Source organism: Alosa pseudoharengus, unplaced genomic scaffold (assembly GCF_046254945.1).
Source record: "Alosa pseudoharengus isolate Yale_2024_CS ecotype anadromous, Long Island Sound unplaced genomic scaffold, YU_APseudo_1.1 YU_APseudo_1.1_scf_11, whole genome shotgun sequence".
Taxonomy (NCBI): domain Eukaryota; kingdom Metazoa; phylum Chordata; class Actinopteri; order Clupeiformes; family Clupeidae; genus Alosa; species Alosa pseudoharengus.
In genome coordinates this window covers 29,425,756-29,438,527 of record NW_027468576.1, presented here as the reverse complement: position 1 = coordinate 29,438,527, position 12,772 = coordinate 29,425,756, and the positions used below count along the sequence as shown (strand labels likewise).

The following is a 12,772-nucleotide window of genomic DNA, read 5'->3' as shown; positions in this document are numbered from 1 at the left end:
GACAAAAGATCACTTTTCCATTCAGGAAAGTGTGAACTAGGAGAAACTCAACCTCTTGTTTTTGCGTCCCTCATTCTATTGGCTCCAGTTTTCTGTGGTACTCCTCCTATGGTGAACAATGGCTTCCTGATTGGTCGGAAACGCTCCCACTACGACATCCACTCCGTGGCACGTTACCAGTGTGCCGATGGCTTCCTCCAACGCCATGTGCCCACCATCAAGTGCCGAGCCAATGGAAAGTGGGATCGGCCCAAGATCATCTGCACAAAGTGTGAGTGACGGCTGCTCGGACTGACTGACCCAGTCATCATGAGAGGTCTTCTATCCTGCCATCTCACTAACGTGCTCCCACAGCCACCATTAACATAATTTCATGTTCATCCTGCTGAAAAAACATTTCCTTTGTAGAATGTCATGCTGCCATTTGTGTGGAAATGTAGTCTTCAAGTGTTCCTCTTTAAAAAAAAAAAAAAAAAAAAAGGTTCCCGAAATAGCATAGCGTTTGACATACAACAGATGCTACCAGATTAAAGCTGTTTGTCTCCTCTCTCTGACTCTCTCTCTCTCTCTCTCTCTCTGCCTCTCTCTCTCTCTCTCTCTCTCTGTTTATAGCTCGGAGGTCCCACCGTTACCGCCGCCACCATCACCACAAGTCCCACCACGAGCGCAGAAAGCACAGGAAGCACGGCGGAGGGGGACATCGCAGGGGAGAGGACAGAGAGCAGAACCACGGCCACGGCCACGGTCACGGTCACGGCCACTCCTAAACCAAACGCCCCCCCCTCTCCCCTCTCCAAATGCCTGAAAGAGCACCCCCTTTCCCCTCACCCAACCCCCCCTCTCCCCTCCTCTGCTCCGTTTGCCCCAGATGCCCTCAGTAAAGCTGTGTGTGCACGGCCCTGAGGGGGACACCCTGGACCTCACGAGGACTAGAACCATCTGTTGGAACTCTCATCTCCCTCATGCCCTTTGCCCTCTTCCTCTTTGGCTCCCTTGGCCTTCTTTGTTTTGTGTTAAGGGGACTGAGTTACCGGTGGTTGGTTGGTTAGACGGATGGTTGTTTAATACTGATGGCTTGCTTTGATTATTTACTGTTTATTTATCTTGAATTTATTTATTTATTTATTTATACAGGAACAGATGTTGAGGAGGTGGTACAAACTGTAAATAACAATCTTAGTTTGCAGAATACTGTCAATAGTCATCTCGTCTTCTCCAGCTGAACACGTTATCTATGGTATCATCTGGTCAGGTGTTTTTTTACTTTTCCAAAATGTGTTCACAGTCTTGACCCGTTTTCGATTTTGTGCACTGCAAAAACATTTCCTTAACCGATGCAGGCCCTCTGAGGTGATGTATCTGTTTCCTTTAAGAGCCTGGCGGTCGCATTGATTTCCAGGCGCTTTAGCATTGCTCAAAGCCATAGACCAGCTCAGCAGAGAGCTTTAAAACCGCTTGACTCTCAGATGAACCTACAGTAGTTCAGCCGAGCGAATGGCTTTTTCAAGCACTTGTTTGCATAAAGACCTTCCATAAAACCCCTATTGATGAGTCACCAAACATGTAAAAGCCCAAAGGGACCATCACGCCCCCTGGTGGCAGACCCTGCTCTCTGTGGAAGCTCTCTGCACACCCACCCTGTCAGACTGAGTGTGGGTGTCTCACCATTGCGGGTGATTTGACTGTGTAATTTATAGACTGGAGCTCCTTCCAGGCTGTCTGTGGGATTCACACGCGCTGCCCCGGTGAGGACAAATTGTGCTGTCAGGCCCTGTCAGCACAGGAGAAGGGGGCTGCAAATCTCTGCTCATAATTGCGCTCGGCTCTGCATACACTACATGAAATAGCCTCGTGCCCAACTGTTTGAGACAGCCGTCAGCTAGCACCCCTTTGCTCATAATTAGCACCCCCCCCCCTCCAAAAAAAAAAAACCTAGTGAATATAGCGCATAGAAGAAGTCAAGGAGGCTTGGATCCCCGACGGACACTATTGTGGGGTACCTTTGTTCGGCCACCGTCACATAAAGGCCATCGTTAAAGCGCTTGGAGGGGTAAATATGGCTGACCGGTGGGACGGGATTAAACTGTCACGGCTCAGAGGGTCGGAGGGACGAAGGAGGCCGAAAGGAGACCATGAGTGCCCCACGTTTTTATTTTTTTTCTTCTGAATGGAGACGATGGTCTGGTGCTTTGCCCATGCTTCAGAGGCAGTGTTTGAATTCCAGGTTCGTGTCCTGGTTAACAAAGAGGTACTGCGACAGTGAACGTGACTGCGCCACCTTTCCCACTACATGGAGAGAGAGAGAGAGAGAGAGAGAGGAAATTAAGGCCAAGTTTTTTTTTTCCTTCTCTCTCTTTCTCTGTCTTTCTTCATCTCCCTCTCTCTCTCATCTCTCTCGGAAGCCACATGTGTGCTTATCACTGTCTTTTCACCCCTTTAAGATAACACCACACCACGCCCCACCCCTCACCTCCACCTTCCCTCCGTCCCCAGCCAAGCCTCCCGAGTCTCTCTGTCTCTGCCTTTATCCACCTTGTCAATGACAGAGACATGACCAGGAAGTGGAAGAAAAGGCTCTGCAATCTGTACAATTAATCTCTCTTAAAGCATGCTTAATTAATGGAGAGGTTATTGTCACAGGCCTTATCCCTCCTTGACATGATAGGGATTTGGACTGGCGTGTGCGGACTAGGAATCTGCTATCTGGAGGCGTCAGGCTGTGATTGACTGTTGTTTCCCCCCCCCCCCTCTCTTAACATCCAAAGGCGAAAGGTATGAGCCTGGAATTTAAATGTTTTGTTTTTTCTTCACCCGTCTAGCCCAGTGATGGCGAGCCATGACACGACAGCATGTTATTAGAGATAATGTATAATCCATCATGATTATATAATTGGCATATTAAAGGTGTTTATCTAAGCGGTCACGGATGCGCCTGCCCAGGATTTACTCAGGTGGCACCGTCTGGACAGTCACCTGCCATCGTGCCATCCCAGAGCCATATCAACACTCCAGTCTGCGCCCACTCACAAGCCTCTCTGGCCGTCCACTCAAAGCCTAGCAGAAGGCAAACAGTGTGGCGGTTTAATTGTGTTGGCCTTAATGATGCGAGGCGGTTGCCAAACGAAGGTTGTTCACAGCTGTTTGTTGGCACACTGACTGGAAGAGCCCTCTGAGGCCCACTCGGGTTTTCCTGCGGCTAAGTTTCCTCTCTAATTGCTGCGGAGCCATTCAGATCACACAGGGTCCATAGTATACAGAACCATCCCTGCATGCAAGTGATGCAGTGTATCATTTTTTGAGATTGTGCTTAGCTCTTTTTTGAGTTTGTACTTAACTCTACTTAGTTTGGACTTAACTCTTAAGTAGGCTGATTCTACTTAATGTAATTCAGCCCAGTGTACATCAACGTACATACTAGTACAGTAGAATCAGTGGATCTCTTGCTAAGGATGGCATGGTATTTTCTCCCTATTGGTCTCTCTGTAGAGTATTCTGAAGAGAAGCAAGATGCGGCTCCACTCCGAAGCACAAGTCCTATGAGGAGTTAACCTTGCCCTCTTGTATTTACGGTGCAGCATAAGTTTGAAAAGGAGGACAGGAGCGCGAGGCAGGAGCGGTCGGCGAGCGGTGGGAATGAGGTGGCCTCTATTTAATCTAGGCCCCGCGTTAGTGCTGCACATCCATCAATGCCCCGCCGCAGCCGCCGCTTTGTAGGAGCGCCGGGCGTCGGTATCTAATTTTCAGCGTATTATCCGATCTGGATTTGGGGGGGGACTTGTGGGCAGGAGGGGCGCACTCGGACGGAATCGAGCCAACGTGAGCAGATTTGCCCGGCAGGGCTGCCCGTCTCTCTCGGGTGGCAGCGATTGTTCCAGTAGCAGCTGCTTAGAAGGCTTCCGAGTCGGGCATTACTGTCACCTCATCGTGCTGTAGCCAGCCTCTGCGTCTTTCTCCTTCCCCTCGCCCCACACTTCCTGCTTCTTATTATAAGTCTCCACTAGCCCACGGCAGCAGGCCAGATTATCCCTGACAGTAAACCCCCCTCCCGACTCCCGGTGGCTCCCTTGTCATCTCATTACAAGCAGCCCTCTATCCCCCTGGTGGTGAATCACATGGCAGTGTGGCAGGGGGAAGGCAACTTCAAAGGCGAGGGTCTCTCCTCACACAATCGCGTGTGTGTATGTGTGTGTGTGTGCCTGCGCGTCTCACAGAGCGCAGGTCTGCTCGGGCCATCTGCAAGACGTCGACACACCGCAGCCGCTGACAACAACGACACGGGTGCCACGGCGAGCTCGCCGCCGTCGTGTCGCCACCGAATCCGCCACTTCTCAGAGGACCTGTCTCACAAACGACAGGACACATGTGAGCCCACAGAGGTGACCGATGCCTGGTGCACTCACACTAATTACTGTGCAGAGTGGTCCCGCTCTTTTTTCCCTCTTGTTCTTTTGAAAAAGTAATAAATGCACACAGCTCAAAGGCGACCTTGGTTTGTGCAGATTACACAGTGTATATATTTGACCTCTGAAGACGGTTTGTAAACGCTGTCAGCAAATCCTTGACGCAGGGAGTCCTTTGAGTCCCTCCTGTCATGTAGGACAGCTTGTTTTTTTGTGTGTGCTGAGTGTCATTCGCTTTCTATTCATGTTTCCCAGGCTCTCAGCTCCTGTTTCATTTTATTCAGACTGAGATTTAGAGCTAAAAAACACCTCATACCAGCCTTGATTTGTTTTGATGCCCTCATACATTATTTATCCTTAATCCATCCTAAAAAGTGGAACTCATGTTAAGATATTCAATGTAGGTTGTTTATTTCCCTTTTCATGTGTGATCCATGACATTTTGTCTTAGATACTTTGGTTTGGTTATAGAAACCAACATCTGTTTCACTGTTCAGCAGAGGTGGGTGAGACCTCCAGATTTGTAGCACAGTCTGTGTGGGAATTCCTCCCCTGCAATGTAAATACTCAGTGGGGATTTCCTTTTTTCATTTTCTTAAATCTAGATGTGTTTGTTGCTTAGAGTCATTGAGCCGTTTACAACGCCACTTTTGAGTTTCCTAGAGCAGCTATTCCATCCTTTGGCCGTCGGAGAGACCCACTTGAAGGCCTCTTCAAAACTATGTTCTGGTTTTCAGCAATCACAAGCTCTGTTACTGTATGTTCTGAAAATAGACTCTATGACTTTGGTCTGTATATACTAATCTATATTTAGTGATGTTATGAATTTTTGTCCTGTCTTTGTGTTCTCTTCTTGAAACTTATCATTAAAAAGTTTGATTGGATCTGCGATATAACTCTATGTTTATGATTTCTTTTCCCTCAAAACTGTCAAAAGAATGCTTCTGCATTGTTGTAGCCTCGTTGATACCAGACTGCATATCTCAATGACATTGAGAGTGGGTCTGGAAAGGCTTCATTGACTTGCCTGCCAGACTGACCTGCAGAGTGAATTAAAATTCGCTAACGGGTTCATCTAGGTTCTCCCAGGCTAGCATTGGTACGGATGACCACTGCTTTATATTCTTTTGTCTGACAAACCATCACTGACCTTTCAAAAACATCTCTTCCCACTATGATGGAAGGTTCCAGAATTCATACATGGATGTTCTACCCAGCCAAGCATGCATGGAGCCTGGGCATGTTCAAACAACAATAGCATTTTGTCCTCATAGGGAAGAATTCACTATCAGGACTTGTATGGACTGAGGTTTGCGAATGAGTTATTCAAGTTTGTTCATTCAAATTCAAATCCATTAAACTTGCCTGTATTGTGGAGGGTAGGAATGGGAGATGGACAGCCCGATCATCTACATAATCACTGGGAAACATGTACATAACAACAACGTCATGGATAAACGAAAAGATATAAACACGACAACAATACAAGAGCCAGGGATGTTTTAGGGCAACTGATAATTATGCCTGTGCACACACACATCCACACAGGCACACATGCACACAGGCATACACACACACTCTCTCTTTCTCTCTCGCACACACATACACACACACACACACACACACACACATAAACACATATGTGTGCGCACTCACACAAAATACATACAACCTCAGAAAACCGTGGCATAATTTGCAATTCTTATCAGTCCTTTTTGGCTCCCTCTCTCCCTCTATATTATCTTAACGTTTCACTTGAAAATCAGCATTCTGCATAATCTGCATCCGAATCTCGGTTGTACCTGAACTGTCTTATCTGCGCTGATGACACCCCACATGGTGCTATAGTCTGTGCATTATTCATGCACTGCAACTGTATTTGGTTTCAGGAGCCCCTCAGACACAGAACATCAATATCCTTTATTACAAGTCCCTGCTGTTTCATAGGCTATTGATTTCTACATAGACAATTGCTGTCATACATTTTCATTACTGTGAGGAGGATGTGTGGTTGTTCTTTTTTTTACCATGGTATAAAATATATATTTGTATTATATAAGCCTGCTGCCAGCTCAAAAAAGTCTCTGATGAGGAGATATTACAACCTAACAGTATATAGATAAATCAAGTCATTATTAGATTTATTCCAGTTTAGCATCTTTCTCCTTGCTGTAATCACATTTTCAGTGACATGAACTGTGTTTATTTGTGCATGTCTGTAAATAGCAAAGCAAAGGATGATTATGCTTAAGCAACCGTACCTCAAGGATAACAGAGAATAATTTTCAAGCTAAACGCAGCCAACTTTATGTTTTACATCCATCTGTGATGACTGTCAGGACTGGAGGTCTGAAACACACTTAACGTGAAAAACAACAAGCAGCAACAACAACAACAACAGCAAAGACGTCTCTCTCCACAGACGGACAATTCCTGTATGCTGGATGGATTGGCGTGGCCTTCACCTCCTTTCTTCCCCTCTCGTTTCTTTTAAGTGCTCCATCATCTGGTGTTGCATTGTGCCGTGAGTTGTAGTGGTTCAGTTCACTGTGCTTAGGGTGTCTGTGCTGCCTCCTACCCTGATTTGAATAATAATCGACAATAAATATTTCTTTACAAAGCTTTTTTGCAAAGAAACGTCATACATCTGTGTGATGTGTCCTCTGTGACTGCCAAGGATATCCTGCCTTTACGAACTGTCAGACATGATCATTATATCTGTCCGGATAAACAAAATGTCCTTTATTTCCCATCACAAGTTTATAAGCAATTCTTCTGCATTACAGTTTTTCTCAGTCGCTTTGGTGCTATTCTCACATCACTATTAACATTTGCACAGCAGTTAGTGCATTTCTCAAAACAATTAGTGCAAACTGCAAAACCTAGTGGATGACCTGCAAAAGCATGTCACTTGCTCAAAATGGATAGTCCATATTCCTCAAAAGCACGTATTCATGTCAATGAAACTGTCAGTGTCATCAAAATGAGAAGTCTCGACACCATCGTTTATGAACAAGATAGTCAAATGGCTTTGTCATGTTTTCATTATGACAGTTCTCTCAGTGTTTTCCAATGCAAAAAAGGGCAGAACTCGGTGACACTACCTGAACATGCTCAAGACAGCACTATACAGTACTTGTACAGCCATTTGAAAACTACAGTAAAGTTACACATTGCTGTAGTTAGGGGAGTAAGTGAGTACAAGACACTGAATACGTACATTTTTACTGTATGCTCTTTGCAATTCTACAGCATTGTGACAGAATTTGATAACTAGTTCAACAATTTTGTATGTAATGACTCAAGCAATGAAATGAAGACTATTCGTTTTATAGGGAACGACTATTCAGTATCCATAAGTATAGTTCATTTTGATTGACATGACATAAGCAAATGATAATGTTAAAACAGCAGAGAATTGTATGAAAGCAACTGATACATGTCCAAAAGCATTTGCAATTTGTTCAGAGGAAGGAGAATTTGCTACTATGATGTGCACAAATGACTAAATGTTGTGGAGGTTGAACTAATAGTTATGAGAATTTTCATTCTGATCTGCAAAAAGCACCAAAGCGACTGAGAAAAACTGTAATGAGAGCATCGCTGATATACATATTTACTGTCCAGAAAGTATAAGCATGATTTTTTTCTCAATTAAAAAGTTGGAAAGTGGTATTTCTTAACCCAGGAAACCTGAAAGTTCACAGTACATTACACAGGCATAATAACATCCTCTCTCTTTACTTTTATGATTTTATTTTCTAAATTGAATGCTGAATACCTTGAGTCGTTCAGCAGTTTAGACTATTTTGTCAGTGTACAGGCAGTCAATATGTGTTAACAATAGAAGACAACTTTTACTGATTTTTTGAAACATTTCTATGACTCAGGCAAATCCAAAGGTTAATGCCTACTTTAAGGCAAATTATCTGTCCGGTACATATTTTTATGATGGATGACCTACTAATGGCTCACAAGTGAAATGGCATTTAAAGGGATAATAACAATGCCTGTGCAGATGGTGAGCTCCAAGCTGCTAATAGCTCCAGAAAAGATTGTGACGCAAAGCCAGAGTAAAGCACCTTCCTTCTCAGGATGCCCTTTTACTGGCTGTCATTCTGGGATGTGTGCTCAACAAGCTGCACAGGCCCATTGGAACCCCGTTATGGGTGCAGGACAGACAGATGATGCCTGAAAATCGTCCCTCATTAAGCAGCTTAACATTCCTGTACGGCGGATTTCTTTGGGGGTTCATGGGTTGTGGAGATGGAAGACGTATCTTCTGTTCCTTCAGTTTCCTTCTCCCAATCCCACCCCATGTGCTGTATATATATACATGTACACAGTCTAATAAGGTTGTTCTAGTGCTGTGACTAACAAGGGATGTGAGATCCTAGCAGGAGCTCTTTTGGTGTCACCTGTATGTCAGGCCAGAGGTTTGTGTGGGTGGAAAGTGCTGGGAGAAGTATTTGGGTGACACGCAAATAAGAAACCGTTTCCATGGTTGCCAGCATGGAGGTATCTTAAGTTATGGTTATGTTTTGGAGAAATTAGAGATGTTACTTTAGTTTACCCTTCAACCATGAAGCATACTCCACTGGGGCAGCATTGTCCAGATTATTCTACTGTAGACCATTATCTCGACACACACACACACACACACACACACACAAACACACACAATGACACTTCTATACACATGGATACTGTGTCTGCAGGGGCCACACTTGTACACGCTAGATTCTTGTACCTCTTATTACATCTCTGATATACAGTACCTCCTGAAATCGACTACAAAGACAGACAAAAACTTAAGGAGTTGATTGATTTTCCTTTAAACAATATCTGGAAATGCAGTCTGGCCTCACTGCCCTCGCCCCACCACCCACGGATCAGCAGGCGTCTTTGTGTTTGTGTTTTTGGGCATTGTGTCCTTGCACTCGCCTTTGTGAGTCTTCTAACTGAGCCGGCCTAATTCCTCACCTCTCACCGCACCCCCATGCAGCTCGCTCCCAGCACCCCCATGCAGCTCGCTTTCCCCAAGAAAAGCTCTAAATTGTTCCATTAACCTCCCGCATTCTGTGTGCCACTCTAATCTGGCTCTTCGAAACAGTCCAGCGAGCAGAAAGAAGCGTGTTCACTCTCTCGCTCTTCCTCTGCGGGTGTGACGGCGACTCTCAGTTGGAGGCAGACAGCGGGATTCGCCTCGTAAGCAAAGAGCACTTGAATAAACACAAAAAGCCTTGGAGCTGGAAATGTTTATGAAGGGGCCCACACGTGCACAGATTCATTGTCTCCTTAATGCTTCATTAACCATTTTACACTTTTCACTACATTAAAGGCATAGTATACATTTCTGCCAGAGGCAATTAAAAAGAAAAAAATAATATATATATTTCAATTAGTTTTGTCTACCAACCATGCCTAATGTGCCATACTGCAGTGCATATACTACCAAGGTCACCAATAGCACAGCTCTAGCATGGGCCAACACATATGGAAGCCTAGCTAATAAGGCCTTCCTGAGATATCTACAGGCTGCAGTAGCCTACACACCAAGTAATTGTACTGTAAAATGTATTAGGGCCTTCATGTATTTCCCCTAGGCACCTTTAATTGAATGTTTCAGAGTTGAATTTATTGTAGCTTAGGCCTCAGACAATATGTATGGTCTCCTGACATGCAAAGTTCACATAACTGTAGTCTGTTCATATACTGGTCATTGTAACCCATGTGAAAAGACCTTATTTTGTAGGAGAAACATTACATTAACTAGATGTACCGCAGAGCGGTACAAAATATGACCGCTGCCCAGTCCAGCACATTTTTTCCACAAAAATAAATCACGCTGAAAGGCCTATATGATTCTAACTGTCTCACTAAATTGCATTATCCACACTCAATTCTCACTGATATCTGCTAGACAACAAGTATCAAAACATGATTAGTTCATAGATTTCACATGTAAAATTCATTTTATACAACCCCACCTCCATCTTGCCTTTTCATAATTCTGAGAAATTCTTGAATTGTGTGCATGTGTGCATGTACATGTTTATGTTATGTGTGTGTGTGTGTGTGTGTGTGTGTGTGTGTGTGTGCGTGCATGCTTGTGTGTGTACCTGCGTATGTGCCTGTGCATGCAAGCGTACATATGTCTACTGTGTGAGTATGTGTCATACGTGTGATTACTGTGAATGTATGTGTGTGTGTGTGTATCTGTTTGTGCACATGTGTGTACATGAAATGAGTTAACATGACCCCTGGAGGCAAACATATGGAAAAAAATGGTCATCCTAGTCCCTACAGTTCTCAAGATATTCACAGAGAACTGTGTCTACCCCGGGCTACAGATCAAAACGAAAAATGACGGTTCCATGCTATCCATGTGGGGTTACATGCCCACCAAGTTTTGTGTACCCCGGTCTTTCAGTGTTCCGGGAATCCTTGTTGGTGTACGTCACTAAATGTACAAATACATTATTTTATTGTAAGGCCCCCCCGAAAGTACACAAAACTTGGCATGCATACGGAGGGTGTCATAATGATCCTACACTTTTAATTTCGTGCAGTTTTGACCTTGTCAGCCAGAGATATTGTGATGAAAACACCTAATTTTTTGCTTTTACATTTTTAACTAGGTGGCGCTATACATGAAATAAGTGGTAATGGGATGGGTTGACATGCCCCCTTAAGACCAACATACATAAAAAAAGGGTGGACCTCCTAGGCCCTACGGTTCTCGAGATATTCACAGAAAACTGTCTCCGGCCACCTACAGGCCAGTATAGTAACATAAATTAATTTATTGTGTGGCCCCCCATGAACGGAATTCCACGAAACTTGGCGTGCATACAGAGGGTGTCATAATGATCCTACACTTCCAATTTCGTGCAGTTTTGACTATGTTAGGTCACAGATACCTGCGATTACAACACCTCATTTTTACTTTTTTGTGTTTAACTAGGTGGCGCTATACATGAAATGAGTGGTTATGGAATGGGTTGACATGGCCCCTTGAGATCAACATACAAAAAAAAATGGTCCTCCTAAACCCTACGGTTCTCGAGATATTCACAGAAAACTGTGTCTGCCCTACCCTCCTTTCGGGGGGTCCAGTCCAGCGGGGGGGCTACAGATCAAAACGAAAAACGATGGTTCCATGCTATCCATGTGGGGTTACATGCCCACCAAGTTTCGTGTACCCCGGTCTTTCAGTGTCCCGGGAATCATTGACGGAAATTTGGGCATGCGAAAAAGAAAAAAAAAAAAGAAAAAACAAATCTGACTAAAACTATATGACCGCCACTTCGCTGCGCGGCGGTCATAATAATGCAACCTTGACATTAGTGGTTGTGCAACAATGGCACAACTGAAAGAACAAAAATACCAGAGTTCCCATCTGAATATGGTATCGTCTTCAGACTTCCACTCGCCTTCACGTGCCCTGTCGTCTGGGTCCTCTGCAGTGACTTCGAAATCTTTGAGGTTTGACCCTGTCAGTTGTTGACAAATGAGACACAGATGAATGCTTACATCTCGCTCTTTCAGTTCCATCGTGTGTTCATTCACAGGATGCACCCGACTGTTATGAGGTCACCTAATTAAATTTTTGTCTGGAGAGAAGAGAGGGGGTGAAATGAAAAAAGCGTGTCGTGGCATTGTGCTCTCATGGTCAGTTTATGGAGCATAGTGTCAGGAATTCCAGATAGGTCTAGTTCTGTTGACCATGATAAAATGTCTGAATTCAAATTCCCGTGGCCGTGTCAACATTATGAACTGAATGTGTACCTTTTTAGTTTATTTACAAGTTGTGTGGATTTTGCATGGTCATATTATCTTTATGAAACCTCTATCCGCTGAGATGGTACAGTTTATATCTACATTTCCTCTGTCTCCATTATTATTCATCTGCCTTCTATTCCAAACCCCAAGTGTTATCTATCTAGAATACATTCAATCTGAAACATAGTTTAAGGTTCAGTATGTAGTTTTGTTGTCAAAATAAAAAAATAGATCTTGGACCTGTAAACTATATCTGACCGAGAGAGAGTTTTATGTCATGTAGATTTGCATAAATCTTCATAATATGAAGAAAACAACACACATTGATTTGTGAAGTTTAACTGCACACTTGTGTAGCAGGACTGATTGTAGAATGATTTCCTCCTGTAAATTTGTTTGATCTGTATGGCACATTCAACCAGATATAAATACAAAGCATTTCTTCAAAATAATGCTTGCTTTTCACACAATTGTCCAGGGTCCAATTAGGACAGAAGCACAGATGAAAAGGCCAACTGAGATTATTTACAGCAAAAACATTCATTCTGTCCTGTAACATTTGTGCTACAATTCTTTTAAGAATTAAG

General features: G+C 44.0%; 1 protein-coding gene across 1 annotated transcript in view; it reads left to right on the top strand.

The window, feature by feature from the left end:
- Positions 1 to 767, top strand: part of ncanb (neurocan b) — a 54,318-nt gene extending 53,551 nt beyond the window's left edge. The window contains exons 15-16 of the mRNA XM_076275444.1: positions 89 to 271; positions 613 to 767. Of these exons, the coding sequence (XP_076131559.1) occupies positions 89 to 271; positions 613 to 767 (338 nt within the window). The remainder of the gene's footprint in view (positions 1 to 88; positions 272 to 612) is intronic.
- Positions 768 to 12,772: the final 12,005 nt, after the last annotated feature.